The following is a 22,775-nucleotide window of genomic DNA, read 5'->3' as shown; positions in this document are numbered from 1 at the left end:
TGATTTAGAAATAAATATATGTATAATAGGTCGAGCCTTAACACTTTGAGTTGTGGGCGAGTTATTTGAGAAGTGTAAAGATTATATTCGTTATGTGCTCATGTACTATATTATAAATATGTGTCTCGTAATTTGGTAACTTCCTTCCTTTCTAACGCCTCGGCAATATATAGATGCATCTATGGTTCGTGCCGCACGACCCTCGGCAGTGCTCACATTATTCTGGATCGGGCCGAACGACCTTGGCAGAATCATGCGTTATATCGCTATTAGTCCGAATATTCACGAGATAAACCTTCCACTGATGGTCAACATTTTATGGTATTCCTTATTTCTTTGGTATTGACACTTGGCATTTCTGAGATATTAAGGTAGAATACAAGATCGAGAAATTTATACTTAAAAGAAGTAATTGGAAAACTATAAAATTTACAGATTTACTCCATTATTGTTGTGCACTTCATATATGTTATGAATTATCATATTATTTTATTGGACCTCTAGTAAGTGTCGATGTCGACCACTAGTCACTACTTCTCCGGGGTTAGGCTAGATACTTACTGGATATGCGTTGATTTATGTACTCATGCTGCACTTCTTCGCTAAATGTGCAGGATGTGACATGTTCATATGGTGATCAACTTGGCGCGTAGCCGCATCTGTTGAGGAGACTTTATGTGAGCTGCAACTCAGGCTACGCATCGCAGTCCACCGAGTCTCCATCGTACTATTTGTTTTATCTTGTCTTATTTACCTTCTAGACAAATGTTGAATTATTATTGTATTCCTTAGAAAAATGCTCATGTACTTGTGACACCGGGTTTTGGGAGTTCCTACAGGTTGTTCTTAATTATAGTTGTGTAAATATTATCATTTACCATGTTAATTCCATTTCATACTATTTTATTAATGATTTTTTTTTTATTTCAAATACTAAAATGAGTAATTAAGTTGATCAATCACCATTGGCTTGCCTGACAGTGGCGTTAGACGCCATCATGACCTATAATAGATTTTGTGTCGTTATAGCTTGGTATCAAAGTATTTGGTTCACTTGGGTCTCACGAGTCATGAGAAAGTCTAGTAGAGTCTTGCGGATCGGTACAGAGACGTCTGTACTTATCTTCGAGAGACTACAGGGCTGTTAGGAGCACTTCTCTTCTTGATTTCCTCTTCATGCCATTTGATTCCATTGAGGCTTGTGTCTTTATTTCCTTTATACTCAATTTTATGCTACGTGAAACGCTTGTTATCAATTGGGTATCGAGTAGTTGTATTGGCACTGTAGACGTGGTGCATGATGTTTTTCCATGCATGTTCGGGCAGGCTATTATCGTCAACTTGCGGAAGGGTGTTCTGTCATTTCAGTTCAGTATACGTACTTCATATGGTTTTGAGGTTATGCACGGATTGCTATGATGTTTATGTGTTGTTATCACACAGTGTTAGTGTAATTGTAGGGTGCTTGTCTATGTCTCGAGACAGTGAATGACTTGAAAAGAGGATTTTTCAGTGTATGATTTAGAGGTTCAACATTTAATTCCAGCAAAGGAAGGGCAATCAGACTGTGGATGTTCAAGCTTTAGTTGATGGAGTAATGAGACTTGATATTTTCGAGCATGGTGGAATTCTTATTTTTGACGTGGCGTCGTCGTCCTTGTTGGAACGCATTAAGTTCCATCGGTGTTATAGTCTTCTTTGATTTTTGCCTTCGGGGCAGGGTGTTGTGAAATAGTGCCTAAGACGCGGTTGTTAGAGGTAGCGGTGTGTAACAGTTCAGAATCGAATTGGTATTTCTAATGTTGATGGCTCGAGAAAGATGATATTGAGGAGGCTTAGAGTTGGTAGCAATTTATTACTTCAGGTGCTACAGAGAAGGATTTTGATTTGAGGCAGCATTTGGGCAGCGAAGGATGAGGAAGGACATGGTGGGAGGTGTCTCGCGGTGGTTGAATTGCTAGCAGGTCAAGTATGAAAAGCAGATGCCGAGAAGTTGCTTAAAGAAGATGGTTTAACCAAAGTGGGAGTGGTAGAGTAGCATAGGATTATGTGGTAGGATAGCCACGTGCCTTGAGAAAAGTTTAGAGCGATTTGGGAATCGTGGTGGGGGAGCGACTAGGTCTACGAATTTATTTGGAATGGTGGCTATTGTATTGAGGAACATCAAATACGACAGAAAGGAATTTGCTTAAAATGAAGAGGGGTGTGAAAACTTGATTATCGTTGGGATGCAACATGACTTCGAGTTTGGAATGTATTGTCAGACTTTCAGTTGATATCAATGGGGAATGAACGAACTTGTACAGCTGGTGGATGAGCACGGGCTCAGGAGGGTTTACTGATTTCTTGGTAGTTGTACTTAGTGCAGCGTTGTTGGGAGATGTCGGTATGGAACTCCACATGTGGGCTATCTCCTGTGGACAGGTCAGCGGTTGTGCGATTTGATGAAGTTTCTACGAAGAGTTCTACTTACTACGAAGCGGAAGGTCGAGTATGCGGTTATGGTTGATATTTCGGGATGTTCATGAAAAGTTTAATAAGAAACTACAAGAAATTTGGCGGGTTAACGGTACAGGATCATGGTAATTGAGGAGGAGGAATCGCTGTGAGCTCTACATTATGTGATGGTAGCTTAAAGCTAAGCGGGGGAGCCCTACCGTCTACGATTAGATCATGTGGTTGTCTGCTTGTGCGGTTCCCGGTTATCGAAGCGTTGGTGGATTATTTATGACTAAGAAAAAAAGGATATCAGGGGTAATTCGAGCAAAGAAATTGATAAATGTGCACTACATTCCGCCTTATCGATTCATGTGCAGGTTTTGGGAAGACTCGTAGTTTATGCTTATTGTGGATGTGATGTACAAGGAAACAAATTCAGTCGGTTGCTTCTTTGAGAGAGTGTTCATGTGCTAGCATAGCGTTGAAGTTTCTTATATTCGGGATCAAGTCAGAGTAGGTAACTCTCTACAACGGTCCTAGTGAGTTCAAGAATTAAAGTGTAGTGCCTAAGGATTTCAGGTCCACTAAGCGGTTAAGGATCAAGTTTTCACAGTGGATTATGAGCGGCACTTAGAATGTTCTATGTTATCATCGGGTATGCGGTGCATTATTGGAGGAAAGGAAGAAATAGCTTCGGATTCGCAAAAAGGTCTTGCAGAATTGGTGTACCGGTTGGAGATGATATTGTGCGCGTAAGGAGAGCATGAGATAATTCATGGGTATCGAGACGATGTGGTCTCGCGATTCGGGTCACTTGGGATGAGTGCAGATTAAGTTCGTTATGTTATGAATGGAGCTATTATTATTTCTAAGTCAGGTCAAGAGTAATTGGAAGTAGTTGTGTCAGTTAGTAATAGTTTGAATCAGCATGATTGTGGCAATGATCAGTTCCTTCGGCGTGTTAAGTTATACATGTGGTTTGTGGCTATACGTGCGGGGTTGGCATCCATAATAATTTGAGTGATTTGGGAAGTATTTGATTTAAACGGCCTTGTTATGTGTAAATGGATCCCGGAAGAGTTATGGCGATTTAGACCACATCTTGAGGTTTGTATTTTTCTGCAGTTATGGAAATTGGAGGTTGAGGATCAAGGTTACATTTCTGTTTTGATGAGAATGTCCCGAGCATGGATGAGCAGGGAAGAATTCAGATATTTAGAGTGAGCTGGTGTTATCTTAGTGTCGCCTGAGAATGGTGTTCTGTGGAAGAGGCATTATGTATTGATTTGCAGATTGTGATTTGCCTTATAGGATTAGTACGGTTGGTAGTATAGAGATGCAGAATTTTTTACCTGTTGCGGAAGGTCGTGGGAACTTGCCCCATGAGAAAATTTTATAAGTATGGCATGTTAGTCATTTGATTGTGAAAGATTAAAACCAAGTATGGATGTTATGGTAATATCGCAAATGTGATGTTTTATGCGTGAGAGGCATTCTATTCCTTGGGTTGTGGACCGTATGAGTTTGTTTTGGATTTGACGGGTGTTCTTGTGTGTCATGAATAGGGCCATTGTAGATCTTTGAAAGGTTATTGGCCCAGTATGGTGTGACCAGAATCGGTTTGAGGTCCATTGGTGGGTCTAATGTGAGTGTGTGCTCTACGTCAGGTCGAATGTGTTCGTTTGGCATAGCATTACTTGCGGAAGAGTCTTCGGGCATTGGATGTTATTCCCGTTGTCAGCTATTTTATGTAAATCTCTATTTTGCCATGTGGGTTGTGAGACGGCTTCATTATTCGCACATGTGTTGAGGTCCCGCGTAGCTTGTGGTGTTATGTGAGCAGGATGTCTCTCGAGATGTAGATCATATATCGCACCTTAGTTGTGCTTGGTTTTCGTAGCGTATGGCGCTATCCGTCTCCCCATGATTTGTATTGTGGACTTGGCGTGTTTGTGGTCGATATTCGGGCATTTCGCAAGTATAAGCGTTACGACTTGATGCGTGTTTTCTTCTTGATTGTTATGTGCAGATCGGGTGGCACACCGCCACAGGTATTTTTTTTGGATCGGGTTGCATGCCGCAACATTGTCATGTTTGGATCGGGTTGTACGCCGCAACAGAGTCATGCTGGATCGGGTTACACGCCGCAACAATGAGATGTTGAGCATAGTTCCTTACACTTATTTTGTGTACCTTATTTTTCATCCCTAAGGTAGGTTCATAGCATCTATTCGACCGTTTTATTCGTTACGCAAGCTGGGTAATTCCCTGTCAGAGTTCGTTCTTCCTTATGAGTTATATTCGAGTGGTAGCTTGTTGGTGCTTTAATGGTGCTGCATAAGATCTTGGTCATGTTTGAGGTGACGCATTGCCTGAGCAGTTTTGTACTGGGTGGGACGAGATTATTGGACCTGAAATTAGTGCAATCATATATATATATAAGGTATATTTAAGAGCAAATATCGTTATTCAGTTCAGAATGAGGTAATGGTTCTTGTCAGGAGGAGAGACTCCATGATTTGTTGATTCGGTAAATGGTTATTAGTTTCTACGCATCTCTTTCCTCGTGGCAGTATTGTGAGAGTTGGAACAAGACTTATATGCGTTATGAGGTGTGTTGTGGGCATCAGATTTATGGATTTTGCAACTATTATTGTCAGATAATGTTGTTATGGTCAAGCGACTTATGCGGTGCATGGTGTGATTTCAGCGGAGGAGCATGGTCATGTTGGGTGCAGTATGTAAGGGTTTATACGGTGTTCGTATGTTAGAATCAGATATTGCAGAGGAATTCAGAGGTTGGAATTTGGTTCTAAGGCTTATTGACTAAATAAATAGGGAGAATCTTCAGTCTGGCTCGAGCTAATATGCTCACATGGGTTGTAGTGGCACGAGTAGGTGCACGAAGTGTTAAACAATGATTTTGGACAACTTCAGAGCAATCCTTAGCAAGTTCGAGGACGAACGCATGTTTAAGTGGGGAGAATGTAGCGACCCGACCGGTCGTTTTGAGCTCTAGCACGTCGTTCAGCAGTTTGAGGCCTTGAGTAGCTTCACTTCAGGTATTATGACTTGTATGTATGGTCAGAATTGAGTAGCCTCAAATTTCGGGAAGTTCAGAGTTGATTTGGAAAGAAAATTCTAATTTCGGAAGCTTTAAGTTTGAAGAATTGACTAGGGTTTGACTTTTGAGTAAATGACCTCGGAATCGGGATTTGAAGGTTCCACTAAGTTCGTATGGTTATTTTGGACTTGGGCGCATATTCGAGTTGAGTATCGGATCACCTGAGAGTATTTCAGTGCTTATTATGGAAAGTTAACATTTCGAAGGTTTAAGAATTTCCTAAGTTTGGTTTGAAGTGGGCTTTGGTGTTATCGATGTCCATTTGGTATTTCAAGCCTTGGAATGGGTTCGTATTGTGATTCATGACTTGTACGCAAAGTTTGACGTCATTCCGGAATATTTTGGAATGGTTCGGACGTGTTCGTCGAAATTTGAAAGCTTAAAAAAAGATTTCGATCGTCGATCCATAGTTTCGATGTTGTTTGGCATGATTTGAGGCCTCGACTAAGTTTGTAATATATTTTGGGACGCGTGAGTATGATTGGTTAAGGTCCCCGGGGCCTCGAGTGCGAATCGGATTGGAAACATATTGTTTGTTGGACTTGGGAGAGGTGTTGAGGCAACTGGGAGCTAGTGCAATCACACATGCATGTTGAGGGTCGCATGTGCGAGCCCGCAGGTGCGGCGTTGGGGCCGCAGAAGCGACAATTGGATTGAGCTGGGGTGGCCGCAAATGTAAGGCTATTTCTGCATCTGCGAGCCCGCATATGCGAAGGGTGCTCCGCAGAAGCAGAAAACGAGAGGGGCAACTGGGTCGCAGAAGCGAAGGATATCCGCAAATACGGGAGCACAGGAGCACGTGGGGGACCGCAGAAGCTGTTGCGCAGTAGCGGAAATTGGTCTGCAGAAGTGGATTTGCCTGGCTTGGAGGGAACCGCACATGTGATGGATTTTTTCACAGGTGCAGCTCGTGTTCCGCAAGTGCAAAAAGTGGGCTGGGCAAATGGTTTTAAAAATCGGGGGTTCCTCATTTCACTCATTTTCTCTCTTGGTTTGGGCCATTTTTTGAGAGCTTCAAGTTGAGGTTTTCATCATCTATGATAAGGTAAGTTATTCCTACCTATTGTAAGTTAAATATATGGATTATGTAAGGATTTAAACATGAAAATTAGTAGAAATTGGGGAGGGGAGAGGGGGACCGGAGGGGGGGGGGAAGGATGGTAGAAAACCTAGAATTTGGTATTTTTGGAATTTGACCACGAAATTGAACATGGAATTAGGAATAAATTATATATTTGAGTTCGAGGTGTTATGTGTAAAGTTTATCTTCAAAAAAATTTAAAATCCGGGCGCGTGGGGCCGAGAGCTGACTTTGTTGCCTTTTGAGCGAAGCTGAGAATCATTATAAATTATTAAATTATACGTATTGGGGTATATTTTGATTAGTTTGCACGTTGTTTGACTAGTTTTGAAGAGACGAGCATTGGGTTGAGGTGTTTGAGTAGCGTTGGAGCCGGTTATGAAACTTCGGAGCGAGGTAAGTCTCCTGTATAACCTTGTGAGGGGGAAACTACCCCAATGTGATATTTATTATTATGTGCAACTAGTTGTAGGTGCTACGTACGCATGAGGTGACGAGAGTCCGTACGTAACTAAAGCATGTTTATGTCCGGGTAAACTTAGGACTTTATCATGTAATAATTGAATTATTTGAACTCGTTCTGCTAGCTTAATTAATTAAAGTTATAACTGAATTTGATTTAGAAATAAATATATGTATAATAGGCCGAGCCTTAACACTTTGAGTTGTGGGCGAGTTATTTGAGAAACGTAAAGATTATATTTGTTATGTGCTCATGTACTGTATTGTAAACACGTGTCTCGTAATTCAATAACTTCCTTTATTTCTTGTAGAGCGGGCTGAACGCCTTGGCAATATATAGATGCATATATAGTTCGTGCCGCACAACCCTCGGCAATGTATACATTATTCTGGATCGGGCTGAACTATCTCGGCAGAATCGTGCGTTATATCGCTATTAGTCCGAATATTCACGAGATAAACCTTCCACTGATGCCCGCCAGTTGTGTAAATATTATTATTTACCCTAGAAAAAAGGCCCATCAATTTTATATGGGCATTTTGATCTATCAATAACTTGCTTGGAGTCCGTCCCTTTAATGATAGATATCTTCAAACACGTCCTATTATATGCGGGAGCGGCTCAATTATAGTATTGGCCTAAAGCCATAATTATTTACACCCTTAAATATTTTCAAATAAAATTTCATATATATTTTATTTGATATATATATATATATTGCTTTTTCTGTGAAAATTTAAAATACGACAAATTTGTTGTCTACTAATCCTTTTTCAATGGATAGTAAGGTTAATCCTTTTATTTTTTTCTTCTTGAATTCATTACCATTTAACTCAAACAGATAATGACTCGTTCATCAAAACAACGCTCTCCCATATTTTTTAGTTTTTATCATTAACACCTTTTTGGGAGTTAGATCAAAGTTTCAATTCTTCTTTTCTTTTTCTTTTTCGAGTTTTGAGGTGCATGTGATTCAATTTTCTTGTTGACATATTTAAATTATACTATAATTTATAAGAAAAAAGTAATATATATCTATGAAATAAACATACACAAAATAAAAAATATCATGTTAAAAAGTCAATAAAAAGTTATAGTATTCAAATATGATTCTAGAAGTTGATATCTTGATAATTGATATCAAAATATATCAATTTTACTTTGTTTACTTTGATGCTTGAAAAATTTCAAAAAAAAATGAAATAGACTTGCAATTCAAGTTAGTTAATGTGCTTTAATTTTTCTGTTTGGCAGAATATGTAGCGCATACGAAAAAAGAAGAGAGAAAAGCATAATTATAAAGAGAAATCAGGAAAATATGACTTTAAAAAGGAAAACCAAATATAATATGTCCGCATCTCTTTTTTATAAGTTGTCCTTTTTGGCCACTTCTTTCCTTGTTATAAAAGATTTGTACTCTTTTCATTAACAAACTCAATATTTTTTGATTAAAAGATTAAGGTAAAAAATTAATTACTACTACTAATTTTTTGGGTCCCAAGAGCCTAAAGCAAATGCTTTATTTGCTTGGCCCTTCAGTCGCCCATCTTATGTGTGGTCTAATTCTTTTTCATAAATCTAATATGTGAAAATTCTTTTTTAAAGTAGATGATACTAAGTGAGCGTTTGGACATAAGAATTGAAAAATTCCGGAAAAAAGTGAATTTTTTTTTCAAGTGAAAATGATATTTAAAAACTAGAGTTGTGTTTGGACATGAATATAATTTTGAGTTGTTTTTAAAGTTTTGTGAGTGATATGATTGAAAATTTTGAAAAATAACTTTTTGGAATTTTTTAAATTTTTGAAAAATTTCAAAATCCATCTTCAAGTGAAAAATTGAAAACTTATGGCCAAACAGTGATTTCGAAAAAAAGTGAAAATTTTCTTATGGCTAAACGGGCGTTTGGACATAAGAATTGTAAAATTCTAAAATAGGGGGAAAACGTTTTTCAAGTAAAAGTGGTATTTGAAATTTAGAGTTGTGTTTGGACATGAATATAATTTTGGGTTATTTTTGAAGTTTTGTGAGTATTTGAGTGAAAATTTTGAAAAATAACTTTTTGGAGTTTTTCAAATTTTCGAAATTTTTTAAAATGTATCTTCAAATGAAAATTGGAATTTTTATGAACAAACGCTGATTTCGAAAAAAGTGAAATTTGTTTGGAAAAAAGAAAAAAATTTCTTATGTCCAAACGGGCTCTAAGACTTAAGTTGAGGACCCTTGCCTAATATAATACTATATTGACGTGTGTGATCATTTCATATACATATATTATATTATTGTTATTAGAATTTAAATTTATATGTATATATTTATATTATTATTATTATTATTATTATTTAAATATATTTTTATGCTTAATTATTCTCACTTATTATTATTATTATTTAAATTTTATAATCTACGTATATCATCTTAAATATTTTAAAACATACTAAAGCAAAAAAGTGAAAAAAAATGGAGACTTTTTATAAGCTGCTAAATAAACATTAGTAAGAAATTGAGGGACTTTTAAGGCGGGAACTTATTCTATACCCCGCATGCATCTTCTTTGGAAACAAATACTAGAAAACCAACCCGCCATTTCTAAACTCCTCTTTTTTCCTAAACCCGTCTAGGGTTTCAAATTTTAACTATTCTTCTCACCAATATTGAAATTCAAATTCAAAATTCAGAAGCGAACCAAGAACAGCTTGGGAACAATTATCCCCCCTTTTTTTTGGAGTCACTGTAATGGGGAACAAGATCGCGGAGGAGCTCGTTTCAACGGTACGGTCCATTGTTGGCGATGAATATACAGAGATGGACATAATTAGAGCACTTCACATGGCCAAAAACGACCCCACAGCTGCAATTAATATCATTTTTGACACCCCAAGTTTCAAGAAACTCGAAATTGTAAATGTAGTTTCAAATTCAAGTAGTAATAATACTGGTGAGATCCAAAAAATTGAGCCTAGTACAGTTTCTTCAAATGAGGGATTGAATATTAATGAGAGTAGAATTGAGAGTGAGTGTGATAGGGGGAGTGAGTGGTGGTTTGTGGGGTGTGGTGAGGTGGCAGGTATGTCGACGTGTAAAGGGAGGATATTGAAGGCTGGTGAGGAAGTTGAATTTACGTACCCTGTGGAGAAGAAGAAATTGAGTTCAGCTTCACCAGCTGGGAAGTTTGGACGAGGGCGTCAAGCGGCTGCTGCTTGTTCTGAAATTGTAAGGTTTTCTACCAAGGCTTGTGGAGAGGTACTCTTTTCTTCTTTTATGTTCTGAAATTTTAAGTTTCTTCTGCAACTTTTATTGCATTTTTGTGGAATTCCTTTAGCCCCCCCACCCCCCCACCCCTGCCCCCAAAGAAAAAAGAAAAAAAAAAGAAAACAAAGGAAGTTGCTAAGGTTTTGCTCCCTTCAAGTTGTATTCTAGACTAATGTGAATCTAGGACAGTGGTTGTGTCCTCAAGGGGAGAGTCTAGTGGTTGAGGCAAGTGTCGGATGTAGAAGGCTTATGTAGCTCGGCAAAACCCACGAGACTTTAGGCTCGAAACATTTGTAGATGTTTGAAAAAGAAGTATAGATAGAGTTAGATAGGAGTAAAATCAGCAGAGTAACGTGGTGGGATGAATGAGATCCCTCCGCCCTTAACCGGCAGTCTCAGGTTCCAGCCGTGGGAATAGAAAAATTCTTTCGCGGCGCAAATCTGGATTATAATAGATGGTTATACAAAATCAAGATATATATTTAAGAACTCATCGCTTCTAAATCATTGGGGCATGTGAGTGACAACTTAGGGATCCCATGTTCAGATCCAAGCTACAACACTTGTTGTGAACCCATCTATTACCTTGGCAACTTGTGCTCTTGGGCTGGACAAACTGCCTGATGGATTAGTTAAGATGTGAGCAAGTTGGTCCGAAGAAAACCCATATTTGAAAAAAAAGAAGTTAAAAGCTGTGGGTGTACCACTTTAATTACTTAATTTTTTTCAAGTATTAAATTTTCTGTATACAAAAATATAGTTTGAGCTCCGGGCGTCTGCTTTAGAATGTGATAAATGGACCTTGGGCCTAACTCAACCCTAGCTTATGAGGTGAGGATTGTCTAAGACCATATAAGGAGACCAAGGACCTCAAATCCCACCGATGTGGGTTAACTCATGGTCTTGGGCAATCCTCACCTCATAAGCTAGCTTTTAGGGTTGAGTTAGGCCCAAGATCCATTTATCATGGTATCAGAGCCAAGCCCATCACAATTATTGTTACCGATGTTGGGCCCCCATTTATGTTGTCCACGCTCCAGTTTGCAGGCCTAGGCGTGGGGGGTTGAGTTGTCCCACATCGGAAGGATTTGAGGTCTTTGGTCTCCTTATATGGTCTTGGGCAATCCTCACCTCATAAGCTAACTTTTGGGGTTGAGTTAGGCCCAAGGTCCATTTATCAGAATGTGATGTCTGGATATAGAGTGAAATTATCGGAAGAAAGAATTTGCTGACAATTTGTTTTTTCTGGGTGTGAGGGGAATACTAGATCTTTCTTGATGGAATTCTGTATAATAAGCCTGATCTTTTGGTTGTTTGTTGTGGAGTGACAGATTGGGCGTATTCCAAATGAATGGGCTCGATGTATTCTGCCGTTGGTGAGGGATAAGATGATTAGAATTGAAGGGCGTTGCAAATCGGCTCCTAATATATTGGCGATTATGGACTCTGTTCTTTTGTCCATCAGGTACTCTGGGTGAAGTTTTAGTGTTATAGTTTAATATTTGAGGTGAGGAATCCAGTTTCATGAGATACGATACAGACGGTGGTGATTTGATCAACTTTATCTTGTATGCAGAGTGTATATTAATAGCTCCATGTTCCGTAAAAGCCATCAGACATCACTAAAGGCTAGATCTGCAGATGATACAGTTTTTCACCCCCTTCCAACTTTGTTCCATTTGCTCGGACTTACTCCTTTTAAGAAGGTGATACTCTCCTTTTGGTTTTGTATGTTGTAGGGAGTGGTTGAGGTTTTCTGACCATAGCTATTATGGATTATACCTTCTTTGTACAACTTGTTTATCAGTTGGGATCTGCATATTCTGCCTAGTTATAAGAATTAATCTCATCGATGATTGAATGACATTAATTCAATAAATTCTTTCTTGATCATTATTAGGCAGAATTCACTCCAGCTGATTTATACACGAGGAAGCGGCCTTTGAGCGAACAGGTAAGAAAAGAAGAGAGTTCCCGCTCGTTTTTCCCTCTATTCTCAGTTCTCACTCCTACTTCACCCTCTTAAAGTCAGAGTATCAAGATGTTACAGTTTCTCTTAGTTTTCGCTGCTTCACCCTCTTAAATGCTTCATTTTTCTTCACAGGACAGCTCTGGTAGTCCTGCCTCAGTATTGCACGTGAACTTATCCAAAAGCTCTTCATCTGCAGATGGAGATAAAGTTGAGAATGATGAAACAATTTCTGATACTGATCTTGATTATATTGTTGGTTCAGCTGATAACTCGGAGATACAGGTATGGCCAGCTCAAAAACGTTTGTTTTTTCTATGGAGTTCTCTATGTGTACTAAATACTTTTACATTCACATTGTAGGAAATGGAACCACCGAGTACACTCCAGTGCGAACTGCGACCTTATCAGAAGCAGTCGCTTCATTGGATGACACAACTGGAGAGGGGAAGAAGCACGGATGAAGCAGCAACAACTCTGCATCCATGTTGGGATGCTTACCGTCTCAAAGACGAGTATGTGAATCTTGACATACATGTTTTTTTTCTCCACTTACTCTCGCATTCAGTACACTAAAATTCATTTCAGGAGGGAGCTTGTTGTTTACTTGAATGCATTTTCGGGTGATGCGACCACTGAATTCCCGAGTACCCTTGAAATGGCTAGAGGAGGAGTATGTTGCCGCTCTGCTTCTTTTGCTCTTTGGGATATTTTGTTTCTTTGTGGTGGGTTTTATGCAATTTTCCACTTTATGACTTGAGAGTATCTTGAAGATTTTGGCAGATTCAATGGGGTTAGGGAAGACTATAATGACTATAGCTCTCCTCCTCAGTCATTCTGAAAGAGGTAGATCATCAAGGAGCCAACCTACAAGCCAGCTGTCTGGTGAAAATGGTGAAGCTAGTAATATTTTAGGCCAATCTCCAACTTTTGCAAAGAAATCAGCAAAATTCTCTAGTCTTGATAAGCTCCTGAAACATAAGCCCACACTTATCTCTGGTGGCAATCTGATAATATGTCCAATGACACTACTAGGTCAATGGAAGGTACTTCAAATCTGCTTCAGCTGGCAACATTAGTTTTGCTATGTTTTTTAGGAACTAAAATGGCACATTAGGCATATTAAGCTTTGCATATATAAAATTGTCAAAACCTAAAAGGAAAAGATAAAGGATTTACATATAGATATCTGAAGATGAATCCGTCATTTGTAGGCAGAGATTGAAGCCCATGCACTACCTGGTGCTCTATCTCTTTATGTTTACTATGGGCAGACAAGATCAAAGGATACAAAAGTGCTTGCTCGAAGTGATGTCGTGCTGACAACATATGGAGTGTTGGCCTCCGAATTTTCTACAGAGGTATTATTTTGATTCTTCAAATTATAGTTTTAGACTTTTAGTTCCCGCGTCCACCTTGTTTGCCTATCATTACTTCTTCAGTTCTTTGCGCTAACTTGGTCTAGGTCCTCTTATATTCATTTTTGTGTTCTGTACTTGGTGTAGAATGCTGAGGACAGTGGGGGACTTTTCTCTATTAGATGGTTTAGAGTGGTGCTTGATGAGGCACATACTATCAAATCTTCTAAAAGCCAAATCTCCAATGCTGCTGCTGCTCTTATTGCTGACCGTCGGTGGTGTCTTACTGGTACCCCTATCCAGGTCAGTGTTACAGTAGGGAAATTTGTTAAGAAAAGATTATTAGCATTATTTAGAGGTTAAAGTTTCTATTTTTCTACAAAGTAAAAAATACTGCTTTTGCTATTTTCATAGTTCTTCTCAGCGAGGTAAAAAGATATATTATTGTTTAGAATTCATAAAAGTGGTATATTATTAAGTTTTTTGTCCATCTCTGTATTGCTAGATTGGTCGCGCGTCTTATTCTAATGACTTTGTGTAAGTTTCAAGCATGCCTTGACCCTTGAGTATTTATCTTATGTGTTTCAAAGCTGAGCTCCGGTTTCCTAGTATCTTGCCATTGTTACTGGCTATTGCTATTGCTTTTTCCATCTATTTTTGTGGTTCTTAGGTTGCTGGTACTATCTTTCTATCTTTCTGGCCTTTGTTGTTGTTACTGTTCTATTGTTTCTTTTCATCTTCTTGAGCGAAGGATCCATCGGAAATAGCCTCTCTACCCCCAGGGTACGTGTAAGGTATGCGTGCACGCTACCCTCCCCAGACCATACTTGTGGGATTATATTGGGTTGTTGTTGTTGTTGTTGTTGTTGTTGTTGTTGTTGTTGTTGTGTTTCAAAGCTGAATCAGTTGTTTAAACTTAAATTGCTCGATTAGCTGATGATACACTTAACCGAGTAAAGGTATCTTAATTTCATGTATGATGAAACTTGCTGGAGGGTCTGATTACCTAATTTAACTCTTAAGAATTCGTCCTTGGATTTGGAGGAGCTTTTTAACGAAACTGCAGCAGCCTCTCAAATCCTTTACCTCCATTGTTCTGGTCAATAGAAGTACTTCACTAGGCATTTAGCTTTGTGGAGTCTTTGATAAGATAATTCACTAAGGCTAAATATAAACCAAAACCGTAGCATTAGTAGCATTGAGATTCAACGACAGTGCTCATGGCCAGCCAAAAAGGATCTACTGAGAGACTATGACTGCATATTGGATAAAATATATGAATGTCCAGATCAGCTGATAAAAGACAAGCACCGGAAAATACCAGCTTTTCCAATAAGAAAATATCTATTTTCTTCTCTTTTGCAACGTAGGGAAAGAAGGGTGGCATGAACTTGTTGCCATCTTATAGTGGTTTGCCATTGCTCTTATGCTTTTTCAAGAGGTTGCTATTGATAGGCACCTAATTTTGTTATGTGACTTACTATTTTCCCGTGGCAGAACAATCTGGAGGATATTTACAGTCTTCTTAGATTTTTGAGGGTCGAACCATGGGGAAGCTGGGCATGGTAAGATATGAATTCCTTGAATTGAAAATTTAACCTTCAAACTTATTTGTCGTCATGAAACGTATCAGAAACTGTGGTGTGGTGCTGGTAATATTGAATATATTATTGTGCTCTTTAGAATGTTATGACTGGATGCTATTTGTGGAGGACATGCTTTGTTGTAAGATTCTCTACCTTTGTACACCTTGTATGCAAGGTTTCTCCATCACTCAATGAAATTTTAACCTAATAAAAAATGTTATAGACGGCAGACTGTAGAGATTGTAGCATATATCTTTTACTGTGACTTTGCCCCAGTTTGTCAAATGATCTACGACAGCTTGATTTATTCATTCATATGGTCTTGTTATCCTGTTAAGATTTGTAAATGACTATTAAATAACCCTGTTTTTACTTCATAAAAAAAATTAAAAAATTAAATAACCCTGTTTTGAAGCAGCTACTCATTTATATAATCTTCCACTCAAACCTCACTAATCTTTCTGGCATCAGTCTAGATCCTTACCATTTTAGTTTGAGGAGATTGATCCTTAACAGCACTTGCTGCTACAAGTGCTGTTCCTTTTTGTATCTGGTGAAATATGAAGCTAAGTTCTGTGTCAGAAAGTTATTTGCATAATTGATTGAGTTTTCTCATGTTACTGTGATGCCATTCAACATGTTGTCTGCTCGGTCATATTAAGGTGGAACAAGCTTGTTCAGAAACCTTTTGAGGAGGGAGATGAGAGGGGGCTAAAGTTGGTTCAACAAATTTTAAGATCGATCATGTTGAGAAGAACAAAGTCTAGTACAGACAGGGAAGGCAGGTGAGTATTCCACATAGGATTCACTAATCTTATTTCTTTGGTGTCTTCTTTTGTTTGGTTTCGTTTGTTATGGTTACTTTTAGGTTTATTGATTTGTTATATTGCTTCTGGTGTTATTGGGTTGCAGACCAATTTTAGTTCTACCACCAGCTGATATTCAAGTGACATATTGTGAACTAACAGAAGTAGAGCGCGACTTCTATGATGCATTGTATAAAAGATCCAAGGTTTTACCATCATCACTCTGTCCATGAAATTCTCGATTATTTTTGCACCTTTATTTCCTTTCCCATAGTCCTATATCTCCAATATCAGGTGAAGTTTGATCAGTTTGTTGAGCAAGGGCGAGTTCTCCACAACTATGCTTCTATATTGGAGTTGCTTTTGCGACTTCGTCAATGTTGTGACCACCCGTTTCTTGTAATGAGGTGTGTACTTTCATCCGTGCACCTATTTATCCTTTGAGTTTAATGTTGTGTGGTTTGCTCTTGTCTAAATGAACTTATACTCCAGAAAACATATTGCGCGATTTTCCAACAGGCGCTTAGTTATTCCTTACATTGATGAGTTGGAGAGACTTTGGTTTGGTTTCTAATTTTATTTTGAATGTACGCAATTCTCATTACTCCTCATTACTCCCTCTGACCCAAATTGATATTCCTGTTTCTCATATTGTCAACTTGACCAATTACTGTAATTCACTTAGACTGATTAATTCAAATTATGAATACTACACATAGATATGTAGCAACTATGTATAATACTTGTACTAAATTGCATATCTTAGTCAAGGAACATTTCTAAGACTATATGAGCGCGAGATAGGATATGGAAAAAAAAGCAGTGTTTGTTTAAACAGATTTTTGTTAACTTACAATCTGTGTGCCAACTCTTGGACTAAATGGCAGCGCTTCTTTTTGCCTATTTATTGAAAGAAAAGCAAGGTGGATCTTTCGAAAACTTTGCAAATGTGGATCCAGGATTATTCTACGAAGTAAATACAGTGTCCAGAAAGCTTATTGACTCCAGTTTTTCTAGAAAGTGACCATTGTTTGTCTTATAAATGCTATTCAGATTGTCTATTCTTTCTTTCCAGTAGTCTGTTATCATCTGGCATCATACCTGACTTATATTATCAATAGTAGGTCCTATTGTTTTTGTATTTGCTCTTTTGGACTGATTACCCACCTTGCTTCTGTGTCTGGACTCTGGAGTATCTAATAGCTAATAGTTACTAAATATTATCTTTTAAGTAATATTTGCTGATGGGGTTTATTTCTTGGCCAGTCGAGGTGATACCCAAGAATTCTCTGATCTAAATAAGCTTGCTAAACGTTTCCTTAACGGTGGTAAGGAGACTGGAGAAGGCAAAGATGTTCCTTCACGTGCTTATATTCAGGAGGTTGTGGAAGAGTTGCGGAAGGGAGAACAGGGAGAATGTCCTATTTGTCTTGAAGCTTTTGAAGATGCAGTCTTGACTCCATGTGCTCATAGGTTATGTCGAGAGTGTCTCTTGACAAGCTGGCGAAGTTCTACCTCGGGCCTTTGTCCTGTTTGTAGGTACTTTCCTACAGGTGTTTATTGAAGAACGCGACCTATACAATGAGATCAACTGCATGTTTTTTTATATAAATATTCCACTTTTGCAGAAACATTGTCAGTAAGCAGGAGCTTATAACAGCCCCGACAGATAGCCGCTTTCAGATTGATGTTGAGAAGAATTGGGTGGAGTCATCAAAAGTATCAGCCTTGTTGGGTGAACTAGAACGTCTTCGTTCCGTTGGCTCCAAAAGCATTGTTTTTAGTCAGTGGACTGCCTTCTTAGATCTATTGCAGATTCCTCTTTCTCGGTACACCCCCTTTTTGTTCATGTTAGATTCTGAAGAACTTATAAGTTTTTGAGCACTCTATTCTGCAATTTCTTTGTCTTTTAAGGTAAACTGTACACGAAGAAGCTCAATGAACATCGTGATATTTCCATTTATGGCAAATTTACTTGTATTAGTCTTGGTGTGCATTTGACAAGAGTGGGTTGCTCTAGTGGTAACCACCCTCCACTTCCAACCAAGAGGTTGTGAGTTCGAGTCACCCCAAGAGCAAGGTGGGGAGTTCTTGGAGGGAGGGAGCCGGGGGTCTATCGGAAACAGCCTCTCTACCCCAGGGTAGGGGTAAGGTCTGCGTACACACTACCCTCCCCAGACCCCACTAGTGGGATTATACTGGGTTGTTGTTGTAGTCTTGGTGTCATGCTCATAAGGATAAGGAAACTGAGAAAGATTTCTGGTTTGTGGAAATGGATTGACCCTTGTCTCTATCTGGACGATAATTCTTTTCCTCCTGTTAGTTGAGTCCTGTTAAACATTTGAGGTCATTGATTTTGTCAATTGCCTTTTGCAATTGCCTTGTCCATATTTTGTGTACTTTATTTTTGAGTTAATATAGTTATTGACGTCCATACTTATGCAGTAGTAATATTCCATTTGTTCGGCTTGATGGGACGTTAAACCAGCAACAACGTGAGAAAGTAATAAAGAAGTTCTCAGAAGAGGATGGCATATTGGTTTGTCGTGGCTGCTGCCTCTTTGTCTTGTACATTTATTTTTAAATTAATTATGTTTCCTTAATCAAATTGAATATTATACAGGTGTTGCTAATGTCTTTGAAGGCTGGTGGTGTTGGGATAAACCTGACGGCTGCATCCAATGCTTTTGTCATGGTACTTGTCTGCCTTTGGAAAAAATTTAGATGATCACAGACTATTGAACTCTCTGAATTTAATTGTTTGTGTTGTCAAAAGTGGGTTTGCTCTTAGAAGAAGACACTATTTTCTTTTTGTTACACACGGTCGCATTAATAATTTGATCTAAGTGTTGCATAGAGCGAGAGAAATGTTTATATAATTATACTAATATTGAAGTAAATCATTTGACCTTCTTCCTTTTCTTTCTTTTTTTGGTTCTTTCTTCCTCCTCACTATACATTAATCTGGTAAAAGTTAAAAACCTAATTTGATGGAAGTGTTCTGGGAGGTAAAATTTCCCAACAATTGTTGCAGATGGTGTGCAAGATGCTTCTTTTGATAAGTATGGTGTGCAAGATGTGTCTTATGAGATGTGTTAGTGTTATGATGATAGTTGTGGTCATTTCTTTTCTAAATTGCAGTCTTTGATAAAGCTTATCTACTTAAGCTATGACCTTTCGAAAAATTCTTCTTCTTTCCTTTTTGTTTCAGTGATAACAGAATCTATCTTGATGGGAATATCTAAAATTTATTTGCTCATAAGTAGCAGTGGTGTACGTGGTCGAAGCTTGGCTTCAAGTTCTTTTTTATAGGCTTGTGGGGACTTATCTAATGCAAATTTTGATTTGTTCCCTGCATGTTGTTAGTTGTCACTTTTTTAACTGGTTAAGCTTGTGATCTTGGTTGATGAGATTTTTGTGGTTTGATGATCAGTTGGTTCTCATATTTGCTCTTCTTGTGACTTTGACTTGGTGATTTTTTTTTTTTTTTGGGAATCACTTTGATCGCCCCATGTTATGTACTATTTGACACTTTTCTGTGACTCTATTGCTGTCAAATATACACAATGTTCATCTTTACCTGCTTATCTCTAGGATCCGTGGTGGAATCCAGCTGTTGAGGAACAAGCGGTCATGCGCGTTCATCGTATTGGACAAACTCAGCAAGTAATGATCAAACGATTCATTGTGCAGGTATGCTCAATTCCTTTCTCCTTGTTACGGCTTGTTAATCATTTTCCACGTAACAATATCGCTCTCTGGGAAGTGCTGGTGCTTGTTCCTTGACGCTTACCTGAACATGTAGCTGCTCTATCGCACCTTGAGTGCACATCATGTTAAAAAAGTCATTGGACCCTTGCATGCATATTTTTCTGATAGCAGGGTTCAGTTGAGGAAAGAATGGAGGCAGTACAAGCTAGGAAGCAACGGATGATTTCTGGTGCTTTGACGGACCAAGAAGTTCGGACAGCAAGAATTGAGGAACTTAAGATGCTTTTTGCATAGACAATACGGAACAACTAAATCATGCCAATGAGTGGGGCCTCTGGCTCCTCAGATTGTAGATTCACGATCACCATAATAGATGGTATATGTGTCTGGAAAAGAGCTGAAAGTTTCTCTTCATTCTGGGCGGTGGTTTTCATGTCTCATGCTGCAGGCACACCGGCTTATTTTATAGGCATCGACAATCTCAAGTGTTGAAAAGTGATCATTTCAATCTCAAGTGTTGAAAAACGATCATTCCATTGGTTACAGCTGATTTAATTTTGGAGAAAGCTTCATTTTTCTTCACTGTTTCCAGAAGCGCGAATGTAACTAGCATCTGGGGATGATGTGCATTTGTACTTCACTGTTGTAAAACTAAATCCTGGCATCACGAGTATTATCAAGATTTGGGATCAGACTTCTAAAACAGTTTTTGTAGAGTAAACAAATTTGTATAGTAATATATTTCGTCAATGTAGCTTGCAAGCTGCAGAGAGGAGAGTCAAATGTACTTTATAATTTTTGTTTCAGTTAAAAAACCTTGTAAATTTTTACCATATTGAAGTTCTCCTTGTTAACAAAGCTTGTACTTTATATGAGTACTAAAGTTCTCCTACCCATTAGTGCTTTACGGACCAATGACTTAAAATAGATAGTCAACTTAGCAAATTTTATTTTATTTATTACAATGATAGTATGAGTTGAACTTAATTAAAGAAAGAAATGTGGATTATACATGCGACTAACTTGTTTGGGACTGAGGTGTAATTATTATTTGTTGGTCGGTAACTCTGGTCCATCCCAGGTGCCAATAGTGAAATTATTTCAAACTTGGAATAATCAGTTATGAAATGTATTATATATTTCAAATTTAGAACAATGAGATATCAATAGTAATATACATTCATTCACTAGATATGCTGAGTAGGTCTTTAGCTAGATGGCTATATTTATTAAGTAATCTGATAAGATTTGTTTTTCTCAAGGTTGTTAAAAGTGAAGATTTCATTTTAATTTATATGCTTAATAGGACATGACACAAATTTGTTAATATCTCCATTTAGAATCTCAGAATTAAATCATCAAAAGTAATTATATTTAACTATTAATTTTTCCATTATTTATTTTTATTTCTAAATTATATTACAACATGTAAAAGTAGTCCAACAATCCTCTACTTCTTCTCTTTATTTTTCTTAATTGCCTTTCAATTTAAAAATAAGGAACAATAAGGGAAAAAATTAAGGAAAAACCATAAAAGTGTAATCTGGAAATAAATGAATAATAATCCTTTATAATTGTGCTTAAAGAAAACTTTTCCTCTTTACCACCAGATTTTGACGGTTCATAAAACTTTGCAAGGTTAGCCTTTACATCTCTTTCCACAGTTAAATTCTTCATTCCTCATTGCTGTAAGTGTGTTGGTTTTGGTGTGTGTATTTGTGTTTTTTTGTAAGCACATACTTTATTGGTAAATGTAAAATTTAAAGTTAGTGTCTGTGTACTATTCATAAACATCAATTTTTTTCCACATACGAATACATATGTAAAGTTTGCTAGAAAAGATGGGATTTTGTCAAATTTACTGTGTCTAATATAATCTAGATTCCCACTTGAGATACTTCTTTTGTATATGTATTATAAAGCTCGAGCTAGATAAGATGGATTTTGTCAAATTCATTGTGTCTAGTCTAGATTACTACCGTAAGCATACCCGTGATACTTCTTTTGTATATGTATTTTTCATAAACAACAATTTTTTTCTCTCACACACATTTAAAACTCGAGCTAGATAAGATGGATTATGTCAAATTCGTTGTGTCTAGTCTAGATTACAACAATAAGCATACCCGGGATACTTATTTTGTATAGGTATTATTCGTAATAATTTCTTTCCACATATGCATACAATAAAGTTCGAGCTGGGCAATGACAGATTCTATCAAATTCACTGTGTCTAGTCTAGACTCCCATAATAATTAAGCACTCGAGATACGTATTATTTATAAACAATAATTTTTTTTCACACATGCATACATGTAAAGTTCGAGCTAGACAAGATAGATTCTCTCAAATTCATTGTATATTGTATAGATTCCCACTTTAAGCACTCGAGATATATACACTTTCTTTTTATATGTATATATTATTCATAAACAACAATTTTTTTTCTTGCTTTTGTATTTCACAGGTGTATTTCTAGACAATCTAAAAGTACTCTACAATTATTAAGGGAGGACATGAAGTGCAATGGTTTTTCTGCTCAATCATTGGAATCAAATGAAGTGAAGCCCATGACACAAATACCAATGGAAGAATCTGTAATTGAAGACAGATTAATAAGCAATGATAATAATAATAATGAAAAGGGAAAGGAGTCAGAGGTGGTGACTGAAGAGGAAAATCCTAAACCAGTGAATGGTCAGAAAAAGAGAGGTAGAGGAAGGCCTTTGGGTAGTGGTAACAGAATTAATCTACTACAAGTTTTAGCTTCTCAAGGTGAATTTTCTCTCTTTACAAGTTCTAGTATCTTGTGATAATTTTTTTTATCCTGTCCGATACAAGTTATGAGTTCGAGTCGTAGAAATGTAGCCACTAATGTCTGCATTAGAGTTGACTATCTATATCACACCCCTTGAAGTGCGGCCCTTCCCCGGACCCTATGTGAACGTGAGATGTTTTGTGCACCGAACTACCTATTTAATTTTTTT

General features: G+C 37.7%; 1 protein-coding gene across 2 annotated transcripts; it reads left to right on the top strand.

Annotated features, from left to right (window-relative positions):
* The first annotated feature begins 9,622 nt into the window (after positions 1-9,622).
* LOC107780498 (DNA repair protein RAD5A) lies at positions 9,623-20,646 on the top strand. Of its 2 annotated transcripts, XM_075221975.1 has the most exons (20): positions 9,623-10,349; positions 11,690-11,823; positions 11,935-12,064; positions 12,259-12,312; positions 12,463-12,612; positions 12,691-12,842; positions 12,916-13,000; positions 13,101-13,373; positions 13,542-13,688; positions 13,833-13,988; positions 15,183-15,250; positions 15,934-16,056; positions 16,184-16,283; positions 16,372-16,484; positions 17,344-17,616; positions 17,706-17,906; positions 18,523-18,616; positions 18,701-18,772; positions 19,672-19,770; positions 19,960-20,646. In XM_075221975.1, the coding sequence occupies exons 1-20, from the start codon at positions 9,843-9,845 to the stop codon at positions 20,080-20,082; spliced, it is 3,054 nt and encodes a 1,017-aa protein (XP_075078076.1). In that variant the 5' UTR covers positions 9,623-9,842; the 3' UTR covers positions 20,083-20,646. The 2 variants fall into 2 exon arrangements, with proteins under 2 accessions (XP_075078076.1, XP_075078077.1); XM_075221976.1 differs by lacking the exons at positions 18,523-18,616; positions 18,701-18,772; positions 19,672-19,770; positions 19,960-20,646 and having other exon boundaries at positions 17,344-17,612; positions 17,706-17,836.
* The last annotated feature ends 2,129 nt before the right edge of the window (positions 20,647-22,775 follow it).

The sequence above is a fragment of the Nicotiana tabacum genome, chromosome 9, assembly GCF_000715075.1.
Source record: "Nicotiana tabacum cultivar K326 chromosome 9, ASM71507v2, whole genome shotgun sequence".
Classification (NCBI taxonomy): Eukaryota; Viridiplantae; Streptophyta; class Magnoliopsida; order Solanales; family Solanaceae; genus Nicotiana; species Nicotiana tabacum.
The sequence above is the reverse complement of the archived record's forward strand: the minus strand, read 5'-3'. Positions and strand labels throughout refer to the sequence as shown.

Coding starts and splice junctions, on each gene's coding strand:
- LOC107780498 (XM_075221975.1), top strand. CDS start 9,843: ATGGGGAACAAGATCGCGGAGGAGCTCGTTTCAACGGTACGGTCCATT. Junction 13,689..13,832: donor CCTCCGAATTTTCTACAGAG/GTATTATTTTGA, acceptor TACTTGGTGTAG/AATGCTGAGGACAGTGGGGG. Junction 19,771..19,959: donor TCAAACGATTCATTGTGCAG/GTATGCTCAATT, acceptor TTCTGATAGCAG/GGTTCAGTTGAGGAAAGAAT.